Below are 20299 nucleotides of genomic sequence, written 5' to 3'. Positions count from 1 at the left end.
TCCGTTTTCATTGCTGGGAAGTTTCCGTCTTTATTGCAAAGACACGTGTCCTAACGCGTAACCCATTTTTACGTTAGGATATTTTGACAGTGCAAGCAATTTAGCTTCGCTCTTGTTAGACTGGAATAAGAACGTGTGAGCATGCGCACAAACAGATTGGTCTGTGCGCTTGTGTTTGCATCATTGGGTATCCAAGCAACACAACAAAGACAAACTCGGCGACGGAGAGATTTGAATTTACTGAATTTTGTTTTAATTTTAATGAAACTTTAAACATGGAAAAATACGAGGTAAACAGTATTCACTATATTTTAAAAAACAGATCCACTGAAGCCACTAAAGCCTCATGTTTTTGTACCTTTTAGTATTATTATTATTTTTTAATAAAGAGTGAATTGAAAAACATGAAACTGCAAAATATGTTGGTTTTGGATTTTGATAATATATTGTAGAACGTAAAAAATTATATACATTTTCTGTAAATTAATATCTTTAGTACGTATTTATTATTATTATTATTATTATTATTATTATTATTATTATTATTATTATTATTATTTTATAAGACCAAATAATATACATTGTACTGTGATTGCGTCATAACTTTAAAGACCTTTATAACTTTACTTGAATAACTGGATAGATACCCATGACATTCTAAAATGTTGCATATCAATTATTTCCAACACAATTGCTTCTTTCTGTCACAGTCGCATTGTCATTGGCTTAATTAACTTTTTTTCCCATTTATTTCCATAATAGATTTTGTATAAAATGGATCCAGGAGTATATGGTAATATTTTATTTGTAAAGAACCGAAGAGATGGCAGGGAGTACACAATGAAAAGGGTAGGTGATACCAAGTGCACACACAGCACACACATTAAGCAATGAGCAAGTGTGCAGTATCTAACCTTCCCCCCTTTTTTTTGGCAAGATAGTAATTAAATGAACCTTTCAACTCATAAACTCCTGAATTATGCACTGTAAAAATATATAACTGGATTTTACCCGTCAAGTAATCTTATTTACAAATGAAGTTGGTGGCAGTGGTGTTGTCAACAAAGAAACAAACCTGAATAAACAAAAATGGAAGCCTACCCAATTTACTTTGAATATTTGATTATGTATGTATCTACTGTATGTTTTATGTCAGGGTATCCCTCACATGACTAATAAATGTGTGATGCAAATATAATCGTTGACATTGGAGGCAGTGGTCATTGAGGAATGGTCCTGTATTCCACAAGAACAATGTAAACAGCTGGCAGATTTGTCAATTTGAATCACTGTTACTTTGCTTGCCCAGTGGGGCTACGCCCTTTTGACAGATTCTAATGCATGCAATATCTCCGGCAGGTTGAATTTCTTGATGAGGGGGAAGCTAACAAAGCATTAAAAGAGGTAAGACAATGAGTGATTGTGATTATTTGTGCTAAGAAATAGACTGTACAGTAACGGTTACTGACTTTTCCTGTCAACATGAGCTCATTGGGCTAACATGGATGTTATATTAAATGCAGAAGAGTAATGATATGAAATACAAGAATACTTTTTTTTTTTACCATCAGATTAAAACACTGTAAAACACCTCTAGTAAATAACCTGTATAATACAACTTGATTGTATATTTTTTTCTTGCTCCTTAATTAAATAATAGACAACTAATAAAAGACTCAATTTTCATCTGCTGGTGCAGACATAAAATAAGCAGCAGTGGAAGCCTGATTAATTAGTACAATTCTGGAACTGCAGTTTATGGACTCTTCTGGTCTTTGGGCCAATTTACTTAAAGTTGAGCCCTCATTTTCCACTTTAAATAAAAACACTGTTATAGTATGAACTATCCTGTAAAAAAAACATCTGTCACCTGCTAAATTTCTGTCTGCAGGCTCATTGCCTTTTGGAGATGCAACATCCACATGTCACCAGTTACAGGGAGATTTTCATCATGTGGGACAGAAAGGTATGGGGATAAAGTTGTATAGTCACCAGATTGTGATTATTTCTACAGTAACAATGATTTACTCATTTACTGTGCTTAGAAATTATTTTTCTTTTTTTTTTTTAAATACTATAACCCTATCCATTCATACTGTTATTCTTAAACTTTACCCCATTCTGGAGCAACACCACCTTTCACCACCGCCTTGAAAACCTGGACTAGATTCTCAATAACCTTTACTCTAAATCATTAACAGCACAATTGTTTCTGAAAGGAAAAACACACCAAATAATGTTACCAAAACAGAAATAACAACTTTAATACTACATGCCTTTCAGTCAGCTGCCATCGGGAGTCAGAGTTGGCTGTCTTGTAAGCATCGTTTTTTTCCCATTTAGATATCATCTATCATGCTGTGTCTGGTGATGGAGTGCTCTTACATGAGGAATCTGTCTGCGACGATCAAAGCACATAGGGACAGAAGGAAACACGTTGACGAAAAGGTTATACCTGCAGTTAATTCATGCTGTTCAAGTGTAAACCTGAAGACTCATTTACACTAATTTTATATAAAGTATCCTACAGTTCCCACCAAAATCACTTTAAAATACATTTGCATATTTTAAACATAAAACATGCCTTCATAAAGCTTTATGTTTATTGTTTACCTACAAGATAAGTATACATCCTGCAAAACTATGTTGAAAATGATCCAGTCTTTCAAATAAACAGTGTTGCAGCCTTCAGAATAAGAAGGTACAGTAAATTGATTTATTTTGAACTCTGTAATATATTAGATCTCATTAGTTCTGCAATTTATGCATACTTTTATCGCACATTGTTAAATATCACATTTCACACATATTCATCAAAAGTCCCATTTTATCTCATACACTTGACCCAGCAAGTTTTGAATGGGTGAACCACATAAGAAGACTGGACTCAGATGGTTCTGAAACAGCATTGTGTACTTACTGTTTTTAATTCACCAGGCGATCAGAAGATGGCTGGGTTCGATGGTGGATGCTTTAGCCTACCTTCACAAACAGAACGTCATACACAGGTCAGTGGAATCACCTTGGGTTATTGAGTTTTGCAATCTACATACTGTACAGCTCTTTTTAAACTTGTCACTGGAGCAAAAGCTTTTTAGGATTTCTTAGAACATTTATGTAAAAGTGGTTGAATGTATTTATTCTTCTTTACAGAAACCTCAAGCCATCAAACATCCTGCTGAAACAAGATCTGTCCTTCCAAGTCTCTGATTTCCAGGTTCACTCCATGGCTGATGATGAACTGAAGCTGAAGATACGGATCAAAGAAAGTAAGAGCAGTGCCATCATTGTTAGCTTCCACTAAAATAAAAAATGGTCCAGCTATGCACCACAGGGATAAACCACAGCTGGATGTTTGTTACCAGGAAATCCTGCTAGATTGCATCAATCACTTATTTTTAGGGATAATCCCTTGATAACCATGGATGGGTGATTTATGCAATCCCGAGTAATTGACCAGTGCTTTAAAATGCTCTAGCTCTGGCTTATCTTTGCAGGGTATATATTGAGCAAAGCAACCAAGTAGACAAACGTTTTGGTGATTTTTGGTGTTACACTGATGAAGGCATCAGCTGGAATAGTTGTCTTCTTGACTTGTCTTCCTTGCTCTGTCTTGGCAGGTATGAAAATTTGGATGGCCCCAGAAACCTTAGAGCAGTGGAAGTGGAGTGAAAAATCTGATGTGTGGTCCTTGGGGTGTATCCTTCTGGAAATGCTGACTTGTCACACGTTGGATGTACGTATTGTTAGAAGGAGCATTCTCATAAGAACACAGTTGAATTGAAAACAAATACCTAATAAAGGTTTGGAAATGTTGTTTGACAAAACATTCTATAACATGGAAAATGTCCAAGGAGAATGTGGATAATTCGCTTTTATTTATAATACTATATTTACTAGTTTGTGATTGGCAACCTCACATTCTGTACACAACACTAAAAAAAGTTACAAAAAGTTGTCTGTCTTGTTTGTTTAAATTGATATTTCTGTGACATCTCTGTGCTTCTTTTTAAAGACTTTTGACATCAATTTAAGAGCGTGCACTCTTTTTCAGGAAAAGGCTGTTCTGTCACTGCTACAGAAGATCAGGCAGGATTCTGAGCACTTGGAGACTTTCCTTCAGACTCTAGATAGACCCCCTGCTCTGTGTTGTTTACTGAAGTGGATGTTACAGAGAAACCCACACCACAGAGCGACCATATTGTGAGCAAAGTGTTTGAAAAGATGCTAAATCAGCCTGCCTGTCTGTTTGGTCCTTAAGGAATTGTGACAAAATGTGTTTATGTAGCTTTTTGTGTTATTGTTTTTATTATGCAGTGAGCTGGTCAGTGTCCCTTATGTTAAGGAATGCCTGATTTTGTGTGACTCTCCACTATCAGGGCTGAAAAAGAAATTGCTACCTGGGGTAACAGGAGCTCCCTGTGAGGCTGGAATTGAACAAGTGCTAGGTATGGGAACCCTCATTGAATTAAAAAAGAATTCTAATACATTTCAAGTGCAATTTTTGATTTAAATGACTTGCATTTTCCCCATTCCCTTCTTTAGAATTCATGAAGAAATACAACGATATAGAGGAAGCACAGATCTCGGCTATGAATTACCTGCTAAAAGCAGATCAAGACAGTGAGTGTCTCTGATATATATATATATATATATATATATATATATATATATATATATATATATATATATATATATATATATATATATATAATGTATTTTGTGGCTTTAAAAAGTCTTTGGAAACCCCGACAGGTTTGTGCTGCTTTAAGTGTTGCACCAGTCTTGGCAGTTAGCATTGCAGAATGAAGAACAAATATTCTGTTGGATTTACTGGAGATAAACATTTTAATCCAAATAAAAGATTGTGAGGGAGTGATATTCCATAAAAATAAGCACCTGGAATCAAAAGGAGCTTATAGGAAACATAAACAGGTGGTTAGCAGATTCAAATGAAATGTGTGAGTAGAAATGACTTATCCCCTAACAATATTGTTTCTTGTACTGCACAGTGTTTTCCTTGATCTCAGATGTCCTGGAAGCCATTACCTCAGCAATGAAGAGCAATGTGAACTGTGTGGAAGTGCAGCTGAGGGCCTGCAGAATCCTACAGCTTCTCTTTGTGGCAGGTATTGATTTGATGGCTCTACCGTACTCTGCCCTGTAGTCCTTCTTTGAAACTAATAAGGGCTGGTTTTAAGCCTTGTGTACAGTAATTGAGTGTGTAATGACTCTGACTCGGCCCTGTTTGTTTGCAGTTCTGGAGCACAGTGTGGAGGAGGAGTGGATGTCCAGTGAGAAGGTCATCAGCACTGTGCTGGATGTTGTCCGAACCCATTCCACCAACCAGGAGCTGCTCGCACTCGCTTTAAATGTTCTCATGATTCTCTCAGGGAACGGTGGGTAATAGAAGGCTGTGTTTAATAGAAGCGATGCTTCCATTATAGCAGTGGTGGACAACTCAGGTCATGGAGGGCCTGTGTCCCTCCTGGTTTTTGTCCTAACCACACCCTAAATTAGTTAATTGGACCAATTAAGCTTCCAATAAGGTCCAATAAAGCATTTTAGGGTGCAGTTGGAGGAAAGAACTGCAGGAACACCGGCCCTCCAGGACCGAGTTGTGCACCACTGCATTATAGCAATATGATATAGAATCTTTGAACTTAAAACAGTAGATCCAAGCACCCCACATGAACTCAATAATGTGATTAAGTACAGTAGGTATTTCCATTGTGAAAATGGTAAAGCTAAATCTGCTTTTATCTGTGTGACTTTCAGAAGCATCAGCAGGGAAGATTGGCAAGGCAGGTGGTATCCCAGAGCTGTTGAAAGCAATGAGGACGTTCATACACAACAGGGATATCTGCATGTCCTGCTGTGGAGCTCTCTGGAGCTTAGTGTTGAATGGTAAGATCATTATTACAGAGATCTCTGTCCATTAGCAACTTAGTAATAGTTCTGCATTTAAATGAGCAGTGAATCTAATTGTTTAGCATTACCAGTAACAGGACTCTGTGAGATGTCCCTGAAGACTTCTCTTAATACAGGTGTACGTATTGCACAAGCTCTTGTTACATTAGAACTTTATTTTAATAAACAACATATACAACATTCCACTAAAATGCCACTCTGTACACTTCCAGGGCGCAATGCTAGAATAGCATCAGCAGAGGGCGCCCTGGTGACTGTGTGCAGCGCAGGAGAAGTTTACCTCCAGGATGAGGTGCTGATGGAGTCTGTTTGCTCTGCACTCTGGTCATTGATTTTGCAAGGTGAGACAATAGGTTTTTCTTAACTTCTTTTCTTTTACAGAACTACAGTTAGAAACCAAAACCAAAAAAAAGTGAGATGTACTGGGCTTAGGAACACATAAAAAGTAAGAAATAACCAACTAGTTAAAGATAAAGTTGAGTTTAATAGCAGTTGTAAGCTGATGCTTATTTAAATGAAAGAACATGGTTATTATTTCTGAGAATAACAGTCCCTTTTTGTCCAAATGAATTAGGGGAGAGGGGGTGCAACACTAAACAGAAAGGGCGCCCTCAGTGCAAAACTTTTGCATGCTGCTGGTGATGTACAGTAACATCGTCATGTATTTGTTTTTAAAGGCACTTTAACAAAGGAGCATTGTGAAGCAGCAGCTCTTCTGTTATTGGATGCTCTCAGGACCCACACAGACAGGCTGGGCGTGGTGAAGAATGCCTGTTTAGCTCTGGCAAGTCTTGTGAGAATTTCAGGTGCATTTATTTTTTTCTAAGGATGTGATTGATGTCTGTTCAATTGATCTAATCAGCAGTGTGTATAAATACCGTTGCTATTTATATAATTAAATAGGACTCATTGGGTACCAATATTATACAAATCAAATATCTAATTGTGCATGCAAGTCTGTCTGATGCATTACTCTCTGTAACGAAGAGTCTTATTTTATTTATTTTTAATTTAGTAGTCGCCAATTGATTTTACCCTGTTTTTTCTCCCAATTTGAAATGTCCAATTGTATTTTTAGGTTCAGCTCACCGCTACCACCCCTGCGCTGACGATGAACACACGCTGTACTCCGAAGCATGTGCCGTCAGCCTACCGCTTGTTTTTACTCTGCAAGCCCGCCATGCAGCCAACCCAGAGCTACAGCGTCGGAGGACAACGCAGCTCTGGGCAGTTCACAGGCAAGCCTGCAGGCGCCCGACCAGTCTACAGGGGTTGCTGGTGTGCAGTGAGCCTGCCCCCCAGGCAGCCCTCGGCCAGTTGTGCACCGCCCCCTGGGAGCTCCCGTCCACGGTCGGCAGTGGAGTAGCCTGGACTCGAACCGGCGACCTCCAGGCTATAGGGCGCATCCTGCACTCCATGCGGAGCGCCTTTACCGGATGTGCCACTAGGGAGCCACCTAAGTTCTATTTTAGTCATTGAAATGATGGCTGTATTTAGATATGCCACCCTTTAGATCAGTTGAATAGTTTCAGTGTTGTCAGCAAGTTGGTTTCGCCATATTTCTGTAATGTAATGTAAGAACTACTTTGCTTACAAACCAGCTGTAATTTCTCTTCTACAATTTTAAGGAAGCCTGCTAAAACAGTTATTTTCCTTTCCCTTAGAACTGGCAGCATTCAGAGTACTTCTGCCCCCTGCTGGAACCAATGGGTTACAAGTGGTTGCAGAGGTCTATCGTTACCACACTGATGATACAGAGGTGGTGGAGAATATCTGTTCTCTGTTTTATGAGATGGTGCAGTATGGTAGGTTAATCTTTCCTATATATTTACACATTTGTTTGTTTGTTGTTGCATATATCCATCTTTTTTTTGCTTATTCTAGCATTTCTCTCCCTTAAAATTAGGTGTGTAAAAAATGCATTAACAATTAAGTAAATACTAAAAATTCAAATTACCAAATCATTTCAGCACTAAAAGCTGACTTCAGTTTCTGTTTCAGATGAAGTGGTGCCAGAATTAATATCTTTCAAGGAGATGATTAAGCAGATACAAATTAAGTTTGCATCAAATGAGGTAAAACAACATTTATTTATTTTTTGTATTTTTATTCCCGACAAGGTTTCTGCTAGGTTGGCAACCTTCCTCATGGGTACTTCACCCAGTCATTCTGTGGTTGGATTTGAATGAAGGCAAGACAGATTGCAAAATGTGATCCAGTAAAAAAAAATAAAAAGGAGAGATTATTTAAAGTCATCACTACTCCATTATGTGTTCTTCCCATACAGAGAAAAGTGTAGGAGTCTCATAAAGAACACTGTAATGCTGATAATGACCATTTTACTCATTGAAATGTATGAAAATAAGGACTTTATTGTTTTTTTTTCCTCCAGGAAATTGTTGTGATGGCTAAATCTGCTCTTTCAAAAATGCAAAACTGACAGAATTGGCATCTGTAAAAAAGAATATGAAATGATGTTGCTGGGGTACTTTTCAGAGACAGAAGACCCATGCTCCGGCTTTTCTAATTCCCTGGTCTTTTTAAAAAAGAAATGTTCTTAGTTAAGAATCTCATGGGGTTGTTTAGAATCAATTTGTCTATTGTACCATCACATTCCACAGAACAGCACAAACAAGAATTCGCCAGAATATTTTGTGCAATAATAAACAAGGGACCTGGTTGAGGATGTGGGAATTCATTCTCTGTTAACGTTGCACAGTAAAGTATTTTAAAACAATTTAAACAAAGCTCTCTTTTTGGTCTATCAAGCAGTGAATAAAAAGCAAGCCAATTGATCACTCTCCTCCTTACATAAATAACATTTGTTTCAGGTATTTTTTTAATGGTAGGGTTATACTTTCTTTGTGGAAGCAGTGTGCTGTCCATACAATGGCTAAAGTGAACCATGTTTTAAATGCAATACATTCCATTGGTCTCAGTTCAGTTAACAAACCATATTCAACGATTTCCCAGAGCTTTCAGTTCAACAGACAACATAAGGGGAAAAAATAAATGAATCTCCTACAGTTTGTGTGAAAATATCTGAGTTACAGAATATATGGCTCCGCTGTGTTCCTGCTGACAAGTGTCTGTGTTATAAGCACATAACCAGAAGTACATGAAGACCACACGATTTCTTCGGCTCAAAAAGAGTTCCCTTCCATTGGGAATGTGGGTTTGCCGCACCAGTTGTAAATGCATTAGTGGTCTGTAGGCCGTTTCCCTTTGCCCTCCTTTCCTGCCAAGTTATTCCCTTTATGTCTGGCTTTTATCTCTGCTTCCCAATGTTTTTTCACTGAAGTGTATAACTTCATTGTGGCTTGGGCATCTTGAACCTGGCAAAAAATAAATCAAATAAATTAAAGTTTGAAAATGGTCTACCCAAAGTATCTACAGCCAAAAACAACTAAAATAAAAACACATACTATCACATTCATACTAATGGTAGGAAGAAAGAATGTTAATTTACTGTACACCATTTCAAGGGAACCCTTTAACAGTAGTTTGGTTTGTCATCACAGTGTTGTGAATTCTCAAGGAGATACTACAGGACCCCTTGAGTTTTTAGTACACTAGTTGGAAGAACGTTTCAAGCATACAAATTTCATGGATGAATACCAATTGGCCACAAAGGTTGTTAAATGTTCATAAGGTTATACAAAAATAATAAAAAGAAAATAAACACTACTTACAGAACTGTGTTCACCTTCCTGGACTTTAACATTTAGAATGTTCTTAGAGAGAAGTTTAAGTGAAGGACGTCCACACTGTTGACAAATATAAAAACAAAAAAGATGCACAGATCAGAATAAATTCAGTTGCCAAAAGCTGCTCAACTGACATGTGTCTTAGCTTAATAAAACTTCAAATGCTCCTTTCTTCACTTGAAATGTTCATATTTATTTTCTAATACAATATGCATCTTACCTTTACTATTGCTTTGAATGGTTTATATTTTTGTGTGTCCCTGATTTTTCTTTTGGGGTGATCCAGAAACAAAATCTGCAACAAACAGAAATATTGAAAACAAGACTTGACATATAAAAAAAACAAAACACAGTGAAAACTTCTTCATGTGATCACGTGTGTATAATTGTGATCACGTAAAGCGGTTGACTGAATATCACGGTAGATTATAAAATGGGTGAATAACAAAGGAAATGCAATTTCTGATTACAATATGTGGTAGATTTAAACCAGTGATTCTACTATTATATATATATATATATATATATATATATATATATATATATATATATATATATATATATGTATTATATATATATATATATATATATATATATATATATATATATATATATATATATATATATATATATATATATATATATATATATATATAATGTGTAAAACTTCAAATAATTGCTGGGTCTCAAATAATCACCTGTCTCTAATACATAATACACGCCGGGTCCACTGGCAAATACTGTAAATAAACGCTGGGTCTTACCTTAAGATCATTATGTATGGCATGGCCAACCAAAATCCTTCCTTGTATAATATCAGCCACCTCTTTCTGAACAATCTTGACATTTATTCCTGGGGGGAATAAAACAAAATAATGTTAGAAATTGTAAGTAAGTAGGTGAATAGTTTTCCCTAACAGTCTCCAGAATGTCTCCCCACCCCCTGCAGCTAAACAAACTTCACAAAAGAACTATTGCTATTAAGAAAACATCCAGCCACTAACCTTTTTTGAGATCCTTTGGTCTGATCCCACTGACAGCAGTTCTGTAATCAGTTACTTTCTCTGTAGGCTTAACATATTTATCATAAATACATTTTCCAAAATGATTTACAATGGAGACTCGAGCCACAATGCTGTCTTCACCACTCTGTCCAACCCCCACCATTTCACAGTCCATGGCTACAGCTTTGGTCAGACTAAAATGAGAAAGCTTCATTAGTTCACCAAATCACTAAAGATGTACCATTACATTGCAAACAAGGAGAAACACTGCAGTTCTCAGTTAGACAGCCCATTAGTACATACTAAGAAAGGAAGAAAACCCAGGACAATCTGATCCAAAGGTACACTTTAAACTCACCCTTCAAATCCATGCTCTTTCACCAGTGATTTCTCCAGCTCCTGTGGCTTGCTTTGTTTCACCCCCATCCTCTTCCTGGCAATATCTGCAGCATCAGCTCCGACTGCTGCCTCAATGTCATCTGGGTCCACATCATCAAACCAGATATCCGCCCTGCCATTTAACAAACAGACCTGCTTGAATGGGAACTCAGCCATGACACATTCAGTAGTGCTAACAAGAAAATTGCAGTCGAAAAATTAGACCAACACATTTTAACAAGACAGAGATTGATGAAAACTTGTGAACGTTTGTCAAATTCATAGTGAATGGCGGTAGCATAGCATCTGTTGGCAGTCTCACCTAAATTGGACAAGCATATGAAGCCTCAGTTGTTTTGCAAGCACAATAAAGTAATATGATTGTACAGGTCTGTGTACTTACTCAGTTGGTTTGTGCTCCACAACCTCCTCGGTCTTCCTCTTTTTATTTTTCGGATTGTTTCTCTCTGCGGTTATTTGTCCATGTGTCCTCTTCTTGTTGTCTCTGCCCTTTTTCTGCTCTCCCGTCTCTCCACCACTCTTCTCAGCAGAGGTACAAGGCTGTACGGAGTCTGCTTTGGTTTGCTTGCTGGTACGCACATTTGTGTCCTTCAGAACTTGATCTTTCACTGGCTTTCCTTGAGACTGAATCTGCTGCTTTTTTTCTTTCTTTGAATTGTGTTTCAAAGCAGTCATTCCGTTTTCCTGGGCTGTAGTCGTGGTCGCCTTCTTCTGGTTCAACAACTAAAGAAACATGAACAGGTCAGAAGTTAAAACAGCATGCGGGTAAACGTGCATGTCCTTTCCAACAAGGTTTAGCAGCTCAATGTGGATGCAAACTGGTATTCTTAGAAATGCTAACACCCATTCCTTATTTGTGTCAAAAAGTTAAGATCATGTATAGCTCTCATGATTAGAAACTGGCTATTAAGTATGTTTTACAAAAAAATCAAATCAGTTCAACAGGATTACATATTATTGTTACATTTATTATGATGACAATTCAACCTAATATCCTTGCTACATACAGTAGCCACCAAATGGCACTATGTGCTATGTAAAGAACCGCATTGTTAGCCATTCGATAATTATTATTGATGTATTCCTACCTCTTGCAGAGCCTTCCAGTTAGCTGAAAAATGCTGAGAAGCCTTTGGTGGGAGCACAGAACCCTTCCTGGCTTCATCTTCCTTCTTTACTGCTCCTTTCTCTGCAGTTCTCCAGAACTTCTTTTTCTTGTTATTTTTCGTTTTTTGGTTGTTGTGTTTTGTTCCTTCCACGGGGGTGCTGTCAGGCGCCGTACACGTCACGTCAGACATGATTTATATTACTGTTGCCGCTACCACACAAGCAGCCTTGACGCAGAAGGACTGTATCAGAAAATAAACAACACACCGGCTACCGTATCTTAAAAAAACTACTCTAAATTAAATGCACAACCACCTAACATATTTGACAGACTTGCCTATGGAGTATACCGTTTCTTGCTAACTAAGTACTGTAAGTAAATACATTGATTTGCTCAGACTCTTAGTAACTTTAAGAAATCAAAACGTATACTTACTAAAAGGTAGTACATATCCCTAGTTTATGCTTACATTAAGCAAAGCGTCATACCTTAGTAATCTGTAACTTCTCAGCTCAGCTACCACAAGCTAAATCGCCACGTTCGATACACGTAAAGTGTCGCTGAATTGTAAACCGATAAACCGATCTTTTTCGCCTATGACTTAAATTCTGTGTAGCTTGATCGTTAATCGGCTAGACATGAACTCAAAAGTAACCCGAGCACTTATTTGCAATCCATGTGTATCCAAAACGATCACCTGTGCACTCCATGCTGCTTCTAGCTCTATCGGCGTCACTAACAATGATGCCCTCCGGAAACAAAACCTGTACGCACAGTAAACAGTCCGGCCAAACACAAGCATAAAGGCCCACTCAGTTACACTGGTGTCAGCTAAAGTACACCAGCCTTCTTTTCTGTTGTTGTAACTTGTAAGTATTTTTAGAAATCTTGAATAACTTAATTTGTTTTACAGAGTAACTGTGCGCTCCCCGACACAGACAAACAGTTTGTAATACACGTTTTCGAAGAAGCATGTTTTCAGCATACACTGTTAAGAGCTGCTGGGCGCACGATACTGTATTTTATAATTGTTGGGCAATATTTGAAAACTGTACACTGCCTGGAGAAAAGGCATAGTAAATCAGGTTTCTGGTTTGTTCGTGTCGTGTATTAATTATTAAATGTATCTGTTTTAGAAATGTTAAGGCATGTGGGACTACAGAACTCGCAGGACTGGAGGTTATAAACAAACTCTTCATTGGTTAGCAATATACAGATTTAATCCAGGAATACACCGCTGTACTTCAATTATTTTATACAAAATATACTGGAAATATTAAGCGTGTTACCACAGAACCATTTTTTTTTATTTTTGTTTTGTTTCCTACGCCAGAAATCGCTTTGATGGTGTCATTAAACCCTTGAACAATACTGCGTGAAGAATGTTATTATATAAAGTTATTTTAAATATCGAATTTATTTTCTAATCCAGTTAATGAGTCAGGTAGTTAGTTGGTTCTGTGATCTAAGTTTAAACTACATGTACTGTACATAATATTCATATTTATTGTACCAGCAGGTGTCGCTCTTGCTTTATGTCACACCGAAGCCCCAGCAGAACTGCTGCAAACTTGCTGGGCAAAACTAGCATTGCAAGATCGTAAATCAGTGGGTGCTCTGTCACGTATGTCTGTTATCACTTCGCTTAATAAGCCATTCACAGTTATTTTTAACAGCGGATAGCTTCTCGAACAAATTGCAGATTGATAAAACTGCACATTGAAACAAGAAAGAAAAATAGCGATTGGTGACCTGTACGAGATTGCTGTTTCCTCGTTGATAACACTACTTATTGATCATGAAACACGCAATATACTTATTTAAACCACCAACCCTTTAACAAAATAGCATTTTAAATGTCTTTTTTAAATACGTTTCACCCACTGCAAAGCAATGAAATTTGCCTATAAATGCAGCTCCTTTTTTCATTCACAATCTGTGCCAAGGGACACTGCAGACCTACGGTAAAATGAATTGCGCGCTCTCGATTCTGGTGCATGGCATTCATGTTATACACACATCGTGATCGCATATTAGCACACGCTAAGCAACAGTCAATGTTTTCATCTACTTTTAAACCCGGGATCCTTAAGGTACGATACCAGGCATATGCACCCCTGCTTTTGTTTGCTACTCGATCTGTCTTTCTGATCTCCCGAATTGATGCGCGCTCCCGGACAGCTGTCACTGGTTCTCGCGGGAGCCCGCACAGGCCGTCTGGAGTCTCTGCTGCAGCTTCTGGCCATTTTGTAGAAAGACAGAATGAGGTGAAGGTTTCGACTTTGCACAGGCAGAATAGCGGCTCAAGAAAGCAACGCACGTCTCATTTAACTATTCAAAAACACCTTTGCAAACTGTGGATTATAAAGAGGACATTTCCCTATAACCATGAACTGGGGGACGGAGCTATGGGTAGGTTAAAACAAAATATATAATAATAATGCATTAATCAATTTTAACACACTACTGTGTGTGCACTGCACATTCGGTGGATATTATCTAGCTAGGACTCCCGAGATAACGGTTCCACTATGAGTAAGCATGGCGGGTTCATTTTTGTAAGCATTTAAATGAATGAAAGCATGCTTCTTTTGAATTGAATTATTAAAATACATTAATTGTTACTATGTGTTTTTTTTATTCGTGCAAACCTGCTGAAAAGCTGAGGACATTTTAATGTATGCAGTTACACCATTCTCACATTATATACGCGTGTGTTGTGTTTATAGTATATGGATTATTAAAAACGGGGTAGGACATGAAGGCAGCAAGTAATACGAATTATACGAGATATGAGTCGTATCTGGTGCATAGAAATGTCATTGGAATTATTTGAAAGGAAACCCTTGAAATCGCTTAAATTTGAATTCTCAGAGCGCATATGATGCAGTATGAATATAAATTGATTTAATAAGAAACTCAAACTACCAGCTGTAATTATCCTGGGAAGCCGGGTAACGGAATCATTCATCATATACAATTATTATCGGGGAACACAACAAATAATATATTACGATTTACTTATTTTTGCTATGCCGTACCATTTTGGAATAGAGACTAAGTGAGCGCAGCCACAAATACTGTACACCGCATTGGATAGGATTTGTTTTTTTACTGATTAATCTGATTTTATTTATTCTGTGCAATTAACACGACTTGTTTTGCAGCTGGAAATTACTTTTTTTTTATAAGATAATGTTGTAGCGATCTAGTATGTCAGTGTCATTTGCAATACTTCCATGGACTTAGCATCAAATATAAATATTAAATTAAACGTTCTTTATTGACTTGTCAGTACCAACGAGACCCCCCGCGTTTGACCATGTTTTCTTTTCAGCGTGGGTAGATTTATTTAGTCAGTCGAGGGTCAGGTTACACAGACCCATCCCATCCCATTTGTGATTAAAAAAAAAAAAAATAGTAAAGACTATTGCGGAAAAAAATCTTGTTCAGGTTGTTCAGGAACCAGGAAGTGAAAAAATAAACACCGAATTTGAATGTTAGGTGGATCGGAGCTTGTAGACTTATCATTTTAAGCACATTATTGAACACAAAAGATAAACCTGCAACATTAGTATTTATTTATTTTATTCGTATTTATGAGTTAATGTTGAATAAGGGTTAATATGAACGAGTGTGAAAACGTGACATGCATTGGAATATGAATTGAATGCGGAATCAATCCTGCAGTTTCATATAGTTCAGTTACTGAAGCCTGCACACATTTTGTGTTCTTCTGGCACTGTATTGAATAATGATTCCTATCCATGATATTTTTTGATTGCTTCAGTATGGCTAACAAACAAATAGCTGATCACAGTACTGAGACCTCTGACCTAAAGCTGATGCGGCACCAAAACAATCTGTTCTAGTCACCAAGTATTTTTTTTTTTAAGAGGTTTCCAATTAAAAAAAAAAAAAAAAAGTGTGAGAGAACATCAATGTAAAGCCATAAATTATTAAGCAATTTACACAACAACCCCCACCCCCCCTTTTTGTTTTGGATAACATAAATCTGCAGATAAAAAACATGCCAGTGATCACACACACATAATCCAGTATAAGCTTAAACGGTAGGTCATTTACAATCTTGACTGTCTAGCCCTCTGAGTCTCTGTTATGTATACATTACCCCCTTGACCAAATGTTCTTCAATGGCAATGCATTGTCAGATGTCAATGCTATGGTTTGTACTCCGAGGAAAGGAAAGCACATGGGCAGCCAAGATGGATGAGCCATTGTAACCCTACCCATACCCTGGCGATGGATCACATAGGTCAAGGGGGGTATTCTCTATCATCCTATTCTTTAAAGAAACCTGGCAGGCTTTTCCTATTTTGGGAAATAATAAAGCCCCTTTCACGCTGCCGCTCCTATCCGGGTCACAATCTCACGTAGTGTGAAACCATGTACCTGGGTCGTACCTGGGTCGACAGCGACCCACCTCAGGATGTGGGTCGATGCGCTTTGACCCGGGTCGAGCGAGACAAAATGCATGCTGGGCGTTCGTAAGCGGACGAAGTAAGAAACGGCCACGCCTGCGTGAAGGTTTCAGTTCCTCAAGGAACATTTCTGTTCTGTTTGGCCATATTTGTGTTGATTGAAACACACTGTGAGCCAGCTTGCAGCAGGGATGGAGAAACATTTGCTCTAATCAACACTTGGACCGACGATGTAATCCAGAGAAGCTTGGATGGAAGCGTCTGTAACAAGCTGCTTCCGGGTCATTTCGTACACTGTAAAACCTCGGTCAGCCATTTGAGTTTACTGTGTTGAGAAACAGAAACTGGTTTGTGGAGTCGTTCTTGATGAGCAGCTCCTTTACTGACGTCAAACAAGGCTGGCCTTTTCTTCTCTCTGTTAGCACAGATAGTGGAGTGCCTGGTTTGTTTCCATTATGTAACGATTGCTATGCACACGCCCTCCTACCCCAAACCAGCCTCACCCCACCACAGTATAATGCAGGAGAGGGCATCACTCTGACACAACACAGGCAAGGAAGCCATCTGCAGTATAGGCCGTGTGGTTGCTTCCAGAGTTGCAGTACAAGACCATTTTTTTCTGGATTGTACAGGACGTACAGTACATTACCTGCAAATTAGTGTAGAATTACAATGACATTTGTTCATCAGTTATCGGTTTAAGCATGATAATCATGTTTGTCTGAAGTCATGTGTTAACATCCATTAAATGTGAGTTCCTCTTAGTCCTCTTTCTTACATAAACTTTTTTTTTTTTTTTTTAATTGTTCTTGGTCTGCTTTCTGTTTGTTGAGTACAGTGAAGGTAAATCCATACAACTGTTCTCTCACCTAGATTAATAAACTTCATTATGTTTGTTTGCAACAACACCCTGTGACACTCCAAAACAGCTTTTGAAACCATTAGTAAAGTAACCACAATGCTAACTTGCTTTATATAATAAATTAAGTATAAATACAGTTTGTATTGTCTCTATTGTATTTTTGAGTAGAATGAAGCATGCACTTTTAAAGCCTGTCTTTACAAGGAAAGTACACCCCTAGCTTCCTTTTATTTAATTCAGTCTACAATCAGATCACTGAGCCTAGTTGTAATGTTCTATAGAACTGTAATAGTCTCAAAGCAGTGGCAGTAACGACTAGTTTTGTATGATAAAACTGTGGCATGTGAAGATTATAGGACTGGCGTTTTCTATTTCCATTCAGCATTAATAAGCAGGCTTGGCCTTTTGGAATGAAAAAATAATCGACGTCCATTTTTAAATGGTGTTTTGTGCAGTGCCTGATTTCTCGTTAAAGGCACAGGACCTATAAATCAATATTGCCAAATGTGAAGAAATAACGCCAAGCTGGCTTACTTCTGAGCTTGTAGGGGACACTAAACCTTGTTGTACTACTGCTGATAGCAACAGAAACGTGCCTGTTTGTACAGGGGCATAGTGGGTTGTCTTTTTTCATGTTGGGGGTGGGGCAGATTCCCCTTCAACTGAAGCTAATTTTTTAGACGGTAAACAAGAATCGGGAACTTTCAGAACAAGAAGGGTGCATTTTAACACATGAACAAAGGAAGCGAGCAGACAACCACACACCATGAGTAAAACATCCTGTAAACTTGCAAATCTGAAAAACTGGAGCTTCAGTGTAGCTATAGCTCTGCATTACCAAGTATGATCTCAAATTCCCCCTGCCTGTTTTTCTTTTTTTAGATTAGTTTGCATGTTGGTCTGAGATGAGCACAGAGGAAACACTGTCCACACTACTATGATTCACCATGTCACCTGTAACACTCTAGAAGATTATTTATTCAGGCACATTAAAAGCGGATCGAACTTGCATCAAAAACACAAGCCAAGGGGGCTCCTGAGTGGCTCATCCAGTAAAGGCGCTCTGCGTGGAGTGCAGGATGCACAGTATAGCCTGGAGATCACAGGTTTGAATCCAGGTTATGTCATTTGCCGACCGTGACCGGGGGTTTCTAGGGGGCAGCGCACAATTGGTCGAGCGCCGCCCGGGTAGGGAGGGATTATAGGTCGGCAGGGCAATCCACGGTTCACTGCGCATCAGCGACCCCTGTGGCTGATAGGGTGCCTGCGGGTCTGCAGTGGAGCCATTCAGATCTGTGTTGTCCTCCGGCACTATGGGTCTGGTGGCTTCGCTGTGGATCCGCAATGCGAAAAATGATGGATTGGCTGGAACACGTTTCAGAGGACGCATGTTTCAGCCTCCGTTTCCTGAGTCGCCGGGGTGTTGCAGCAGTGAACCGGGACAAAAATAATAATTGGGCATTCCAAACCAGGGTAAAAACCATTGGTGATGACTAAATTTAAAAAAAACAACACAAGCCAAGTTAGTAAAAACAATTGGGCCAACCTTGACACCCACCGCTTTCACAGTGCCTATTTGCTTGGTGCTGACCAAGGTAGCCCCAATTGTTTCTTCTAACTTCGCTTGTGTTTTTGCACTTTTGAAAACCTTTTCCACATTTCCAATGTGTTTTTTGTTTCAGATAATCGATACATTGAGATTACTTTATTATTCAAAACAAGACGCATAAAAAAATGATATGAACATAATTTAGATCTTTTATTTAACATCATGCTATCAAACTACAAAATGATATTGCAAAAGTCTACAGGAAGCCATAATAGTAGTACAGTATTTCAGGTTAGATTTTGAAATGTTTACATTTTTGTCAGTTTTTTTGTCAGTATACTGAACATTTACAAAGGATATGTAATTCAATATGTTAACATAACATTATTCAGCAGGTTTCATTCGACTTTATGAAGCTAAACTTTTGGCTGTAGCAGTATGCATATCAATGTGATATATGCATTGAGAAAACTATATCTATTCATTCAAATATTAAAAAGCAAGTGAACATACAATAGATACTGGCATTTCTCATCACCAAAACAGACAAATGGAAGAGCTTCAGTCTAGCAATGCTCAAGGAAAGTGAGTGTTATTGGCTGGATAGCAAAGTAAAGTGTGAGGCTCCAAATAGGAAGCCTGGGCAATTAACTGATCAATGGTGTTTAACTGATGCTGATAACTACTGCATTTCTAGTTATCACTACATATTCTACTACTGAGTGCTTTACAGTTATAGATACAGTAAATGGCAACATTTGTGCTAGCTTCAGTGTATGTTTAAAAGTTTTCGGTGGCTGCTTCTAATTGTGTTGAGAGTGTATTTATCATGCAATCTTTGATTTGTCAGGCGAAAGCAAGTCGACTGCAAGAGAAAGTCCACTCTCACCTTGATCAGAGGTAGCCACGGAGCACATATACACATTTTAAAAGTCATTTAATAGAAATAAAGAAAACAGGTAGCCTCAGCTGATATTAACATATTTAATCACTTTATATAGAACCTGTTGTGGTTTAAACATTTAGATTTCTGAGTGCAGATCTACTCTCAGCGAAATTAAAAGTCTAGAGTCCAAGAGTCGCTGCTGATAGGTTCCTGTGTGGATGTGTCTTTATTAATATGAATGCCCAGTACAGCAACATAACTCTTTTGTCCAGCACAACAAAAATGTTTGGGGACTTAAATGGCTTAATATTCTTCCTTAAATAAATTGACCTTTTGAAACACTGAAAACAATAACAGCAGGCGTTGCAGCTTGAGCAGGTGTCGTCTTCACTGTATGCTGCTCTCTGCATG

At 38.1% G+C, this 20299-nt stretch overlaps 3 protein-coding genes across 3 annotated transcripts in view; 2 read left to right on the top strand and 1 right to left on the bottom strand.

Annotated features, from left to right (window-relative positions):
* Nucleotides 1-190: 190 nt before the first annotated feature.
* LOC117422107 (serine/threonine kinase-like domain-containing protein STKLD1) lies at nt 191-8457 on the top strand. The gene is made up of 19 exons (XM_034909007.2): nt 191-290; nt 763-849; nt 1360-1404; nt 1892-1966; nt 2344-2448; nt 2938-3008; nt 3154-3269; nt 3621-3736; nt 4055-4203; nt 4318-4448; nt 4546-4623; nt 5013-5129; nt 5259-5399; nt 5779-5907; nt 6144-6272; nt 6609-6737; nt 7596-7736; nt 7933-8006; nt 8324-8457. The coding sequence occupies exons 1-19, from the start codon at nt 276-278 to the stop codon at nt 8369-8371; spliced, it is 1896 nt and encodes a 631-aa protein (XP_034764898.2). The 5' UTR covers nt 191-275; the 3' UTR covers nt 8372-8457.
* LOC117396804 (RNA exonuclease 4-like) lies at nt 8008-12887 on the bottom strand. The gene is made up of 8 exons (XM_034927553.2): nt 12130-12887; nt 11424-11764; nt 11001-11153; nt 10643-10836; nt 10403-10491; nt 9859-9933; nt 9624-9698; nt 8008-9266 (listed from the first exon to the last, which is right to left on the bottom strand). The coding sequence occupies exons 1-8, from the start codon at nt 12337-12339 to the stop codon at nt 9132-9134; spliced, it is 1272 nt and encodes a 423-aa protein (XP_034783444.2). The 5' UTR covers nt 12340-12887; the 3' UTR covers nt 8008-9131.
* A 1463-nt stretch (nt 12888-14350) lies between these two features.
* Nucleotides 14351-20299, top strand: part of LOC117962555 (formin-binding protein 1-like) — a 103847-nt gene continuing 97898 nt past the window's right edge. Inside the window, exon 1 of the mRNA XM_058987007.1 lies at nt 14351-14561. Within this exon, the coding sequence (XP_058842990.1) occupies nt 14538-14561 (24 nt within the window). The 5' untranslated portion in view covers nt 14351-14537. The remainder of the gene's footprint in view (nt 14562-20299) is intronic.

This window comes from Acipenser ruthenus, chromosome 15, assembly GCF_902713425.1.
Source record: "Acipenser ruthenus chromosome 15, fAciRut3.2 maternal haplotype, whole genome shotgun sequence".
In the NCBI taxonomy this organism is placed as follows: domain Eukaryota; kingdom Metazoa; phylum Chordata; class Actinopteri; order Acipenseriformes; family Acipenseridae; genus Acipenser; species Acipenser ruthenus.
This window is presented reverse-complemented; position numbering and strand designations above follow the sequence as displayed.